General features: G+C 58.0%; 1 protein-coding gene across 1 annotated transcript in view; it reads right to left on the bottom strand.

Annotated features, from left to right (window-relative positions):
• The window catches only part of Gp6 (glycoprotein VI platelet), a 49,488-nt gene that overhangs the window by 23,381 nt on the left and 11,672 nt on the right, over positions 1-14,435 (bottom strand). Inside the window, exons 4-7 of the mRNA XM_077793288.1 lie at positions 5,249-5,400; positions 5,012-5,047; positions 2,759-3,031; positions 2,114-2,401 (exon numbers count right to left, since the gene is read on the bottom strand). Of these exons, the coding sequence (XP_077649414.1) occupies positions 2,114-2,401; positions 2,759-3,031; positions 5,012-5,047; positions 5,249-5,400 (749 nt within the window). The remainder of the gene's footprint in view (positions 1-2,113; positions 2,402-2,758; positions 3,032-5,011; positions 5,048-5,248; positions 5,401-14,435) is intronic.

Raw genomic sequence — 14,435 nt, 5'->3', positions numbered from 1 at the left:
CAATAGTTTGGGACATTTGTAACTATTATTAAAAGTTAACTAAGCAGAAACAGCTCAAAACAAAACGAGAACTGAAAGTACAAATGCTTGCTTATGCATAAGCCAAGATACATTCTTCTATTCTAATTGTAACTACGTAATATTTTGTTTCTTTGAATAATGATTACTGTTTTGTAACCACAAAGTACTGTGTCTCCACCCCCTCTTTCCCCGACTCCTCACCATCCGTTCATCTCCTGAGACCCCCTGTTGGAGCTGCTCTCAGACAAGGAAGAGGAGGAGGAAAAGGGGGAGGAGGAGGAGGAGGAGGAGGAGGAGGAGGAGGCAGAGGGGGAGGAGGAGGATGCAGTGGGGGAGGAGGAGGAGGCAGAAGGGGAGGAGGAGGAGGCAGAAGGGGAGGAGGAGGAGGCAGAGGCCCAGGAGAACGGCAGCGGCGGCCGAGACCCCAACCACAAGGGGACTAGGTGGACCTGGGGGTTCGCACACAGTGAGGATCCACCTGCACCTGCGGCACTGATCACCCCTAAACTAAACCTTCCACGAGGGTCGCTGGCCACACGGGGACAGCAGTGAACCCTCCCATCCAAGGCTGTCAAGCAACAGGTGAAGCTGGCCACCCCAGGGACAGGCGCTGTGACAGACACTCACAGCAGCACCACAGAGGCCCTGTGAGGCGGGCTGAGCCCTGAGGGGAGGGACACCAGGTCCCCACCCTGCAGGGAGTGCTTCTGACAGGGGACCTTCCCCCAGCTCAGGGGAGGAGCTCTGTGGCCCTGGGCAGCACTCCACAGTGTGAGGGAGGGAGTCCTGGACTTGAGCGCTCAGCCTGGCCAGGGCAGTGCTGGGACCTCGGAGGCCACAGAGCACCTCTAGGTCTAAGCCCCCGGCCCCAGGGGGTCCACCAGAAAAGGGCAGTGCTGGCTCTGGGCCTGGCTCCCTGGTGCTGGGTGGAGTGAGAGGCCAGTGCAGGGAAAATCACAAGGACCAGGTGACAGGTGACCTTGGTGTGACAGTGTGATGTTGGAGAACTGAGGGTGTCAGGACGGGCAGATAAGGCTGTGGGCACCAGGCAGGATGACCTAAGGCGCCCTCCAGCGAGGGCGGGGAGCTCTGCTTCCATGAGAGGCCGGGAGGGAGCTGGACACCTGTGATCAGGAGCTCTGCAGCTGGCCACTGGAGTCAGAGAAGGACAGCTCCTGGACGTGTGACACAGGCCACAGGAGTCTTTCTGACTAGAGCTATAAGGCTAGGGGCGCCCGAGGAGGGTAACCAACTCAGCTGTCCCCGCCCAGCGCTCCTGTCCCCAGTGGCCAGACTTGAACACCAGCCATCTCCTCCTCACTGTCCTGCACCTCTTCCTGGGGGCCGGCTGCAATGTCCACCCTAACCCAGGCCACTGTCACGCCGACCAGTCACGTCAGAAGGCCCCAGCATGGTCTCTCAACCCTGTGTGCTCGTGTCCCCTGGGTCACCCCTGGCTGGAGCATGTCCCTTCCCTGACACCTGAGAAGTCCCAGTTGCCCAGGGGAAGGCCTGCGGACTTGGCCACCGGAGCAAAGGCAGGAGCTGTACCTCCCTGGCCAGCCTGCAGGGTCCTGGACAGAAGTCCATCCTGGGCACCCTGCATAGATGACCATCCACTGTGTCCACCCACAAATGGCCACTCTGAGGTACAACAGCTGTCACAGCATCACACACAAGGGGACCCAGAAATTCACCTACATGAAGAAACTTCAGAGACATCTGCAACATGTGTGTCACCAGTTAGTGACATGCTGACTGTCCCCACACAGAGAGGGACTCAGGGGAAGGGACGGCAAGAGGGGACAGGCGCCAACTGACCACTCCATCACGGGGGACTCTCGTCCCCAAGCCTGACACTAGGTCACAGAGCATCTCCCCATGGATGGGAAAGGACACCTAGGCCCCAGCCACTTACTTACATCTGCCCCAAATTGTCACAATGAACATGTAAGTGCTCAGGGTCCAGAAGTCACACAGAGTGACCACGGCTAGGTCAGGTGAGGGCACCACCACACAGTGTGGGGCCGACCTGAACACCTCGAGACGCCCCTGTCCAGGGCAAAGGGATAGCGGTCAGACACGCACTCACCTGTGACCAGGAGTTCAAGGGGGTTACTGGGCAGAGACCAGAGGCGAGGTCTGTCCCTGGAGGAGACATAGCACCTGTAGGTGCCCCTGTGGGCCAGGGTCACAGGGGACATGAGGAACGAGCTGTGGTTCTGGTGGGAGCAGTTCTGGGGCAGGGAGGCTGCCCTGTCTCTGCACAGAATGAAGATCTCATAGGAATAAGTTGTGTGACAGAGCAGAGTCACCTGTCCCCCTGAGGCCACCTGGGGACCAGGCTCAGCAGTCAGGGAGGGCTTCTCCTTGTGCATTCCTGGAAGAAAACAGATCCAGCTTTAAAACCACCATGAAATGGACCCTGGCTCCCTGCTCTGGAGGAGGAGGATGGCCCAGGAGATGCTGACCTGGATGAACTTCAGGGATCAGGGACAAAACACAAACTCCTCCCACTTTCAGGACCCAGGACAGGGGGTGGCTCTACATGGCGGGAGGCTGAGCACCCCCAGGACCTGCAGCCCCTCTCTGGGGCAGCTGGGACCCCAGTCAGCACACAGGAGGGGACCCACACAGTGGGCAGAGACCCTGGGCAGGGTCTGCGCTGGGCACACGTTGGCCAGCGAGGTGGGCGGCAGAGATTGTGGCTGGAGACAGTGTCCTTGGCTCTCCTCACCTGTCACCACCAACCCCAGTGGGTCACTGTGTCCAGAAGAGCGTCCTTCTGTCCAGTATTCACAGTGGTAAGTCCCTGCCTGGTTGGGTTTCACCTGCTGGAGGGAGAACTGGGCCACCTCCGGGGCTCCCTGTGGGTCTCTGTCACACCACAACTTAGTTTCCACATGATACAGACGCAACTGTGTCACCCTTGGAGGAATCCTGCAGACGATGGTCACAGCACTGCCGTGGAGAACCAGAGATCCTGGCTCTGCCCAGATGGAGGGCACCCCTGGGAGAAGCAGAAGAGCCCTGTCACCTGTGACCTGGTATCAGGAGGGCCCCATCCAGGGCTCTGCCCCAGCCCATCCTGGGGGGCAGAGGGGTGACCTGGGTGTGAATCCAGCCACGCCTCCCTGAGTGGTGTCCTGGACAGGGAGGGACCTCCACCCTCCACCAGGAAGGAAGGTCATCTATTAGACTAAATTGCCCTCAACAGGACGTCACCAAGCCTGTGACCCGTGAACCACCCTCGTCCCCTGGAGCCCCACTCCAGTGTCTCCATTGAAGAGTGGCCTCCCTCCCTGGTCTTCCTCCTGTCTATGGCAAACTCGAGGCTTCAGAGTGTCTGGCTCCGTCCTGCAGTCTGTCTGTCTATCCTCACATCCTGGCGGTGGAAAGCCCCCTGACCAGGGTCGGACCCTCACGGCTGGGGCTGGGCTTTGCTGAGGGATCTCCCAGGAGCTCGGGAACGCCTGCCTGAGGAGGCCGTGGGCACAGTCCAGAGCAGTGACCCTGTGGGCCTGGGGCTCAGACTCCTGCTGCCGGGAGGGGGATCTGAGCATGGAGCAGAACCACAATTATTCCACGTTCTGCCACCTTCAAGCCTCCGTGCTTGGAAGAGCTCCCCCACAGATGAACCCTGTGTAGTCAACAGGTGTGCTGGCTCAGGGCCACTGCTCCTCCACCAGAGGTCACTGTCCCACCTGCCCAGCTTTCTCTTTATAAATGTGTGTGTGTCTTCCATAATTTCCCCTGGCCCCTGTCTATATCCTACCTATGAGTCTCACCTGTCCACCTTCAGTGACTCTCTGTCCATCATCTGTCACTATCCACCCACAGAGTCCTGTCAGTCAACATCACTAGCTATATCTGCCATCCATGAATCTCCTGAGGATACTCACCTGACTCTTCATCTACGTATGCACACACACCTGCACCCTGAAACCACTCACCTGAACCCCAGACTAGTCAACCCCACTGTAAACCAGTCACAATGCAAAGGTTCAACTAATTACACCTAAATTGAACTTCTGTTCAAATCAAAAGTCCTCATCTGCTGGGCAAAAACCCAGAATGACCAAAGCAGTCCTGAGCAGGAAGAATAACACTGGAGTCATCCCAGTACCTGATCCCAACCACTCCCAGAGCTACAGGAACACAACTGCACCAAACTGCACAAAAACAGGCACATAGACCTGGTACAGGACAGACCCACAGAGACACAGTCCCCTGATGAGGACCAAGGTGCCCAGGACACACAGGGCAGGAAAGCAGCCTTTGACACCAAGGTTGCAGGGACAACGGGCTGTCCACATGGGGAGGAGGGAACTAGACCAGACCTGTCACCCTGCACAGTCACCTCATGTGGACCACAGACCTGGGAAGTAGACCAGGAATCATGCACCTGCTGGAGGCCCACGGAGGCTCAGGTCAGCCCTCAACATCCTGGTGCAGGCCCAAGGCCTTAGCAGACCTGACCCAGTAAGTGACCCAGAATCAGGAAGTGGGTGACATCAGGAAGAGCTCAGCCCAGCAGGGGGGCACCATGAGGGAGAGGAGCTGCAGTCGGGGACTGGGGCAGGAGCTGGCAGAGGCCCAGAGCCACACAGGGCCACGCTCTGCATTGTCGGAGCAAGAGGCCCTGAGCTGACCTCTCAGAGAGCAGAGAGCCAGAGCTGCCCAGGTGACCCCAGCAGAAGGACAGCACACAGGAAGCATCACGGCCCCATTTTCAGGAGGAAGTGGGTCCCCAGCAAAGTCCCAGCCCTGGCCCTGAGTGTCCATGTCCATCTCTGCTGTTCCCAGGCAGATCCCTGGATACCAGGAGAGACCCCCTCAAGACGGACACCTCAGTGAAGACCACCCTGAACAGAGACTGTGGACCCAGCACCTGGCAGGTCCCTGGCAGGAGTCTGAGGCTCCACTTCCCCCCCCCAGGCCCACCCTGCCAGACCCAGAGCTGCCCAGGGCTGAAGGAAGGGGAACTCACCGTCCTGGGCCTGGGTCCTTTGATGGAGGAAAAGCACTGCAATAGAGGGGCCTGGTGAGAGGGCAGTGCCCGGGACCCGGGACCCTCCCCTGAGCTCGGGCCCAGAACTGCTGCAGACGCTGGGCCGTGGGTGAACCAGCCAGCCCCTGGCCAGGACCCGGGGGGAGTCCCCAGGAGGACCAGGCCGGGCCTCTCCATCTGCACCCTCCCACACCAGCTCGTCCCCTCCACGCTCACCTAGTCCCAGCAGCACAGAGACCCCTGTGGCCATGGCCAAGCTGGGTCCAGGTCCCTCACACCCAGCTGGCCGCTCAGGAGCCTCATGGGACACACCCAGGGCTGGAGCCGTCCGGGCCCTGGAGCCCCTCCTGACATGATGGTGACTCTGGCTGCCACACAGGAAGGGGAGGGCTCCTGGCGCAGGACGGGCTCTGCCCTGGCCAGCACCCCTCAGGCTGGCTCTCAGTTCCTCCCAGGGTTTCCTCCTCTGGTCCTCGAGCCTCAGAGACGTGGGAGGGGTGCCCACGCCTGACCGGGGCTCGCGGCCTGCACAGGGGGAGGAGGCCCCTGCTTCCTCCTAAGCCTAGGGACTCTGTGTGGGCTAGGCCGACCCCATCTGGGACTGTGCAGGAAGGGCCTGTGGGACCCAGGAGGGCGGTGACAGCCAGCCTCTCACTGCTGGGACCACACACCCAGGGACAGCCCTGAGGAAGGAGAGGGGCTTGGGTCCAGCTTCAGAGGTTCCAGGCTCTGGGCAGGGATCTGCTGCTCGGGCCTGAGGTGAGGATGGACACGTGGTGGACGGGAGCAGAGGACGCTGTGGATCAGGGCAGCCAGGGAGGAGAGAGGAGGTGTGGGAGCGAGTCCCCTGAGGACACACCCCGTGTCCACCCAGCCAGTGCCCACCTCCCAGATGTCCACCGAGTCCTCAGGGTCCTGGGTCCGCAGAAGCCCACCTCTGAGCGCAGGAGGCCTCGGAACACTGCAGACCCTAACGCTGGGTTTCCCTCTGGAGCCAAGGTGACCCTGGGCTCCGCCTCGCCCACACAGACCACGCCTCCTGGTGGACGGCTCCAGGCCTTTCCTGAGGCCCAGCTGCTGGGCAGCTGCCTCCGCCCCCCTACTCTCACTGTACACCCAAGAGTCAGTGGGCTCTGCCCATGGTCACCCTGTATCTCTGTCTTGGTGACCACCTGGTGGCTCTCTGGTGGCACCCACAGAGATGCAGCTACTACATCTCTAGTTGCATCCAGCTGGTGGACGTCTCAAGGTCACTGTGCCCAGCACCAACCATCCAAGCACCTCACCACCTCCTTCGCCCATGTCACCCTCCTCACTATGTGACCCTTTGTCCTTCAAGGACAGTGGGGACCCGCTGTGCAGGCCACTTGCTGCCCACTGCACCACAGCGGTCACAGCACCAGGTCTGCACAGCTAGGCCCTCATGTCCACCTGCTGTGTGCAAAGGGACAGGCACATGGAGAGCTGGGGCTCTCGGGAGCTGAGGGCCACAGGGAGGCGTGGGCAGCCCTGGCGCTCACAGCTGGGGGTCTCAGCTGGATCCCTCTGTGGCTGCTGGGCGCTGACCAGGGCCTCTGGGTGTGGAGCGTGGAGAGAAGCCTCAGGGCTGAGCCTCTCTAGAGACCAAGAGAGGAAGGGTCCATGTCAACAGGAGGACAGCGCCCAAGGCTATGGGTGACAGGGAGCAGGGGCCTCTGAACCAGGCAGGGCCAGTCCCTGGAGGAGCCCTCACCACCACGAAGCCAGCGCCACCGTGGGCCAGTGTGCCTGACGCATTGGATCCTGGTGGGCATGAGCTCCCGGGTGAGGGTGTCCCCCACATCTCTGGTCATGGGTTGGGCGGCTAGTGAGGAAGAGCAGGGGCCTCTCTCCCACCCTTGCCTGCGTGTGCGGGCGCTCTATCCCGTTACCCGTCTGCCTGCTCCTTAGGTTCCCACGTAATGAGGTCCAGCGGCATCTGCTGTCCTGGTCAGGACGCTCTGCTGCTTAGTGTCCCCCAGATCCATCCATCCTACTGCCAACGGACGGATCTGCGTGAAGTCTTGGTGCGTATCATGATTTCTTGGCTGTTTCCGAATCCTGGCTTTCGGGGGGCGGGGGTGCTGTGAAGAGCCTGGGGCCCATTCGTCTCTGGTGGTGGTGGCTTCGTGTCCTTTACAGCTACACCAGCAGAGGGGTGGCTGGGCCTCGTGGCAGCTCTGTTTTCGGTGTCTTGGGGAGCCCCACCCTGTTTTCGGCTACCCTATCTACACACCCACCAACAGAGGACCAGGACCCTTCTCAGTAAAAGAAAGAATCTGTGAGGTGAACAGAGCCCACATCCTGGGAGCCAATCTTTACCCCTCAGACATCAGATCTCTAGGTGTACAAAGAACTCAAAAAGCTGAGCACCAAAAAAACAAATAACCCAATCAACAAATGGGCCAAGGACCTGAACACACACTTCTCAGAAGAGGATTTACAATCACTCAACAAATATATGAAAAAATGCTCATCATCTCTAGCAATTAGAGAAATGCAAATCAAAACTACTCTAAGATTTCATGTCACTCCAGTCAGAATGGCAGCTATTATGGAGACAAACAGCAATAAGTGTTGGTGAGGATGTGGGGAAAAGGCACACTCATACACTGCTGGTGGGACTGCAAATTGGTGCAGCCAATATGGAAACCAGTATGGAGATTCCTTGGAAAACAGGGAATGGAACCACCATTGACACAGCTATCCCTCTCCTCGGACTATACCCAAAGGACTTAAAAACAACACACTACAGGGACACAGCCACATCAATGTTTATAGCAGCACAATTCACAATAGCTAAACTGTGGAGCCAACCTAGATGCCCTTCAGTGGATGAATGGATTTTTAAAAATTTGTCATATATATACAATGGAATATTACTCAGCAATAAAAGAGAATAAAATCATGGCATTTGCAGGTAAATGGACGGAGTTGGAGAAGATAATGCTAAGTGAAGTTAGCCAATCCCCAAAAAACAAATGCTGAATGTTTTCTCTGACATAAGGAGGCTGACTCACAGTGAGGTAGGGAGGGGGAGCATGAGAAGAATAGATGAACTCTAGATAGGTCAGAGAGGTGGGAGGGAAAGGCAGGGGGCAGGGGGTAGAAATGATAGTGGAATGTGATGATCATTATTATCCAAAGTACAGGTGTGAAACACGAATTGGTGTCAATATACTTTATATACAACCAGAGAGATGAAAAATTGTGCTCTATAAGTGTGATAAGAATTGTAATGTATTCTGCTGTCATTTATTTTTAAAATCAATTTTAAAAGAATGAACAAAAAAAGATGATGCTGTGGCTTAGACGTGCTTTTCCCAAGGTCCACAAGCCGGACGCTGGTCTCCTTGGTGGCAGGGCTGAGCCATTAAGGGGCGGGGCCTCTGGGAAACAGCGGATCTCCAGGCCACCCTCAGGCCTCCTTGGTGGACTGGCTGGACTCCCACAGTGGCTGGTCCCGGGGAGTGAGCGAGCCCTAGGAGACGGCTGTAAGCCAGGCCATCCACGGGCTGGGTCCTCTGCCTGGAGCCAGCTCCCTCTGCACTTGTGCAAGCTGCCACTCAGCCAAGGAGACCCCAGGCAGGACCAGCGTCATGCCGCCCAGCCAGCCACCAGAATGAACAAACAAAGGCGTAAGCCTTGGTAGTATTGTAAGTGATGGCCTAATCCCCTCTTAAGATTGGGAGCCATCTCAACACAAAGTCGTGAAAAGGTGATTCTGCTTTGCTGTAAATCACTGCGATTTCTGAACTTGCTTGGAATGCCTGCCTGTGCCTTGAACTCACCCACGCCTGGCTCCCTGGCAGATGACAACCCTCTCTGAAACCCTAGTGGCTCATGAATTCTGGTGTTGGAGTCTAAATTTGCTCCCTACGTGCTGAACCATTTAGACCACTAACCTACTACTGCCTTTGTGTTAGGTCAGAATCCTGATGTCTGTAAGTTCTCAAGACGCCCCGCCTTTTGCAACTTTCTATGCTATAAAGCTACACTCCTGGAGAGCTGGGGTGCTATTCTCTGACCCAAGGATTTCGGGAAAGGGACAGCCCCGGCTGGTCGGAATTACAGGCTTGCAACCCCACAGCTAAGTCCTCGCCCGCAGGAGGGGATGAGCCACCAGGCCCTCAGTGGACCCAGAGCGCTTCCTCCCTGGGCATGTGTGGGTCTGGAGATGGCTCCCAGGACAAGGGTACAAGTGTCCTCCTGTAAATGGAGGCTCCCACCACCATCTGACCCCAGCCCGAGGACCCGAGGCCAGAACCTGCTGCTCCTTCTGCGGCTCTGACCAGACAGGCTGCTGCCCGGCCCTCGCTGGCATGGAGACTCAGAGGACCACAGACGCTGACAGGGTGGAAACAGGGAGGCATCTGGCTCTCGGGCTCCCTACCCCCAGCTCAGCTGCTCAGGTCGCAGACCCCAGACACCAGGGTGAGGCTCAGGGCACACTGAAGTGGACAGGATGCTCCAGGTGACCTGCAGCTCTAGGGGCTCGGGGATGGCCGTCCACCTGCAGGTCCACACATGCAGATGCACAGCTGTGAGTGCTAACAGGAATTCGGGGGGCTTTCTGGGCTCCACCTGCATGTCCACAGAGGCATGGCAGATGCTGCATGTCCCCTCCAGGGACCAGTCTCACCGTCCAGACCCCACATTGTGCCAGCTGAGGTCCCTTGCTGGACCTTCACTGCTGACTCCTTCCTGGACCCCCACCCTGCTCCCCCTTCCTCCGGGCTCACTGGCCTCCTGGCTGTGGGACACTCTTGTCTGCCCTTCCTGGAATTACAAGCCCCAAGCACCAAGTGCCGCTGTGGCCCCAGGGTCCCGGGCATGTCCACACACCCTAGATGTCGATCCTGTGACCACCCTTCTCCCGTCCTGGGTGCTCCTCACCAGCTTGCTGGCAGAGAGGGGGGCTCACCAAGACGTCTCCTGGGTGAAGATGCCCCGCCACCTCCCTGTCCTCCTGCCGTCCAGCTGCAGCAAGGCCCGGGCAGGTGTGGGGGGACCACGCAGGGGGTGGATGCCCTCAGCGCTCTCACAGCCCAGCCCAGGAAGCCCCTGGGTGCAGGTGACACACAGCCACGTGGCCAGATTCAGTGGGCCTCCCCCAGAGACTCTCGTGGCTCAGCACCCACCCTGGACGTGCGAGGGGCCACATGACATATGGCCCAAGTGTCCCACAGGGCAAGAAGGTCCCTCACACCTGTGCTGACATCCTCCTCAGTCACACCTGGGACAGAGATGCTGCTGCAGTCAGGGACATTAAGTGTGACCAAAATCTCAAGGGGGTCCCTGGGCAGAGAGCAGAGGTAGGGTCTGCCCCTGGAGGAGACAGAGCACCTATAGGTGTCCCTGTGGGCCAGGCTCACAGGGGACATGGGAACAAGCTGTGGGCCTGGTGGGAGCAGGTCTGGGGCGGGGAGGCGGCTCTGTCTCTGCACAGAGTGAAGACATCATAGGAATAAGCTGTGTGACAGGGCAGAGCCACCTGTCCCCCTGAGGCCACCAGGGACTGGGCTGAGCAGTTGGGCAGGGCATTTCCTCATATGTTAGGTGGGAGCCGTGCCCATGTCACCGTCCCGTGGTCTGACCTGAGAGAGGGAGGACAGAGTCAAGGGGAGTTTAACCCCAGGTCAGGAGTCACTAGGACAAAAACCAAACTTCTCTTCTTACTTTTTGTGACCCAGAATGAGAAGAATCAGTGCTGTCCCAAGAGGTGTGTCCCCAGGGATGCCAGTGGGAAGGGACGGGGGCAGAGGGAGCAGAGCCTGAGGGCAGGTCTGTGCTGGGCACCCCTGTGGGGCCAGCTGCCCCTCATCTGTCCACCCTCTCAGTGGGTCACCACACCCTGGCCAGGCTCCTTGCTTCCCATGCGCCCAGCAGGAAGCCCCCGCGTGGGCAAGCACCCCTTGGAGGCAGACCTCGGCCACTTCCCGGTCTCCCGGGGGGCCCTCTCTGATCTCTGCTCTATGCAGACCTAACAGTCACATTTAGGCTCTGCAGAGGAGGTCACAGAACTTCCCTGACGGTCACTGGAGCAGAGCTGCGCTTACCAAACATCCTGAAGTCCCGAGGCCCAGGTTCCAGTCCCTTAAGACACTCCAGGGCAGCACGCTGCGTGGGTGTGGGGCAAGCCACCGGGGTGTGGTCCAGCAGGCTGCGTCCTGACCTTGTGAGCAGCGAAGTCAGACCTGCTCGGCGTCAGGGCACCAGGCGGGCTCCCCTTGGTTCCTCACCTGCGCGGATCCTTAGTGACCAGGGCATTGCAGGGCCCTCCAGAGCTTCCTGGAGTTGGTGTCAGAGCCTCTGGCTTAGCGCTCAGACTTGAGCGTCTCTGCTCTGCGTCCCACCCTCACACACATGTGCACACACGCACACACACAAGCACACACGCACACCCCACTCGCTCCAGGCAACGTCACCCATTCCACCATACCTGCCCGAGCCCAGCCTAGCCCAGCCTGGAGACCAGCCCCTGTCCCTAGGAATTTGACTCCTCGAAGTGCCTCAGATAAGCGGATCCCTCACCAGTCCTTCACAACTGGCCTATTTCACGTAGCACACTGGCCTCGAGGCCCGTCCACACTGCCCTCCTGAGGCTGGACAAGACTCTGTGATACACAAGTCCCACAAGTTCACTGACCCATCCTGCCCTCCACCAGCCCACTTGGGCTCTAGGTGGGGTGCCAGCACTGGACAGAGCCCTGTGGCTTGATTTTCCTAGGAGATGGGAACAGACGTGACTTGTGCCCTCTGTGTCCCCTTGAGACCAGCACGAGACGGAGGGGAGCTGTCCCTTTCCCTAGTGCTGAAGTCGGAGGAGGGCTGAACCGGGTTGGCCCGGACCTGCGCCTGGAATGCAGCACCAGGGCCACCTCAGGGACACGCTGTGAGACAAGCTGCTCCTCCTGACGTGACTGCAGCGGAGGAGGCGTGTCCCATTCACTCTGAGAGGAAGCCAGCCATCAGCCATGCGGGAGGCTGCCCTCTGGCAGCGGCCCCTTCCTGTGCCCCACCGACCTCGGCATGCGGCCAGGCTAGCCTGCTGCCCCCCAGTCCACAGCCTCCCCCATGGGGCTCCGCCCTCACAGCCGTCCCTCAGGGCACCCATTGGGTCTCTAACCACCCAGATGGGGACCCAGCGCTGCCCCCCACAGGCATCATCTGCTGCCATCCCATCTTTCCCCGAGGAACAAGGAGGAACGGGGACATCCCGCCAGGGAGCTCTGTTCCACAGGAGGTCCACCCGCCCCACACCTGGGAGGAGCTGTCTGTCCCCTGCCTCCTTCCAGGGCGTGAGGAAGGCGCTGTGTGGAGTCGCTGCAGGACCCGATCGTGCCACTGTGTCCTGCAGCATGACCCACACCTCAGGTCACATCTCCATGGGAGGCGTGTTCTGATGGGAAACAGGCCACCAGGACGGGTGGTAGCCCTGGCTCCGTCACCCACATCCCCAAACACAGCACCACCTGAGTGAGAGGACGGGAGTGTGGCACCAGGAACTCTGGAGCCACAGCCAGGAGAGGAAGCACAACGGCAGCCCTGGTTGTCACCCCATGAACAAGCCTTGGCTCTGAAGGTTGGGAGGAGCAGGGCCCCGAGCTCCGAGGGTCTTATTCCGTGTGAAGCTCATGAGCTGGAAAGACTAGTGGGGGGGGGGGCCTGTGAAGCGGGTTTGGAGACGGAGCCGACAGATTCTGGAAGGACAGCGTCTCCAAGTGCCCGCGGGGGTCCCTCCCTGTACCCCGTGCCTGCTGGCCTCGGTCACATCTGTGAGGCACGTTGGTCATTCCTTGGTCTCAAGCACCCCTTTTCCTGTAACCACGGGAGGCCTTACCCGCAAGCCGGCTCTGGGGGTCTCCACGGGGGCCTCTGCGTGGGCGGCACTCCCCGTGAAACAGGGCTTCCTCCCTGGGTGTGGCGGATGCTGGTGTTGAGAGAAGACGGTGTCATGAGTCCACATTATGAAGGGACAGATCCTCAATTGAGGAGAATGTGTGCCAAAGTCACTAGGACGTCGCCGAGGCTGGTGTGACGTTAGTGTCTTTCTGACAGCGAACAGTGATGCTGAAGGAGGGTCTGGGTTTGCCGGGTCAGTGGGGCGAGGGAAGGGGACAATGTCCACTCTTCCAGTCACTCAATCTGCCTTTATTCCTTTTTCTGAAATGTCCTTGTCACTCGTCAGGTGAGGAGAGGGGTCTGGTCTCTCTCCCTCTTCTCCTAGCCTCCAGGGCTCCGTCAAGGGCTTCGGACATGGATCCGAAGGCCCCACCTCTAAACCCCACAGTCAGTTAACATCTCACCACGGGATTGAATCCAACACAGACCAGGGAGGGAGGCAAAGAGGGACAGGGAAGTGCTAGGGACGGCATTGGCCAGTCGTATCCATGTCTGAATCCATGACAATGACTCCCACTATTACATAGGATGTGCTGTGCCACTTAAAACATTAAACAAAAACAAGTGTCGACAAAGAAGCCTTGGGAGACCCACTCCAATCCCACCCCAGCCACGGCACCCCGGCACGACGTCCCAGCGCACCCCCCCCCAGTGGTGCCCACAGACAGGACCAGTCATCGCAACGTCACATCAGCTGGTTCCTCCGTGTTTAAGACGGGACGCTCTCGGTGGCTGGTGGACATCAGGTCACAGTGGTGACAGACCATGCCCGAGAGCTCGCTTTAGTTAATCTCTCAGGAATCCAAATCGGCTGCTGTTCTCCCTGTGGAAACACACAAACAGACCCCTGACCCCAGACAATCACTGGGTCAGGACCTTTCCATTGTCCTGTTAGAATATCTTTCCAAAGTACCTTGGGCTTATGTACATTTTTTTGGACACATATGCCTTTCTGCAGCACTAAGTCCTGATGAATCCAAATTTAAAAAGTTTAGAGTAAAAAGGGTTATTTTAAGTTTATCTTTGGGGAATATATACCCCTTCCCAATTCCCTCTTTTTGCTTTAATAAGTACATTTTAATAGTTTGATGAGCTCTTTCAACTATGCCTTGTCCCTGTGGATTGCATGGGATTCCTGTTATATGAGTAATGCCAAATGTTGAGCAAAATTATTTAAAAGAGGTAGAAGTATAACCAGGGGCATTATCTGTTTTTAACTGTTTTGGACCACCCACAGTGGCAAAATTTTGTAAGCAATGAGCTATAACATCTTTAGTTTTTTCTCCGGCATGAAGGGAGCCCATCAAAAATCCAGAAGAAGTATCAACTGTAACATGCAAATATTTTAATTTTCCAAATTCTGGCAAGTGTGTGATGTCCATCTGCCAAATATGGTTAGGTATCAATCCTCTAGGATTGACTCCAAGATTAACTTGTGGTAAAAAGGTCACACAATTTTGACATTGTTTTATTATTTGTC

Source organism: Urocitellus parryii, chromosome 15 (assembly GCF_045843805.1).
Source record: "Urocitellus parryii isolate mUroPar1 chromosome 15, mUroPar1.hap1, whole genome shotgun sequence".
Taxonomy (NCBI): Eukaryota; Metazoa; Chordata; class Mammalia; order Rodentia; family Sciuridae; genus Urocitellus; species Urocitellus parryii.
The sequence above is the reverse complement of the archived record's forward strand: the minus strand, read 5'-3'. Positions and strand labels throughout refer to the sequence as shown.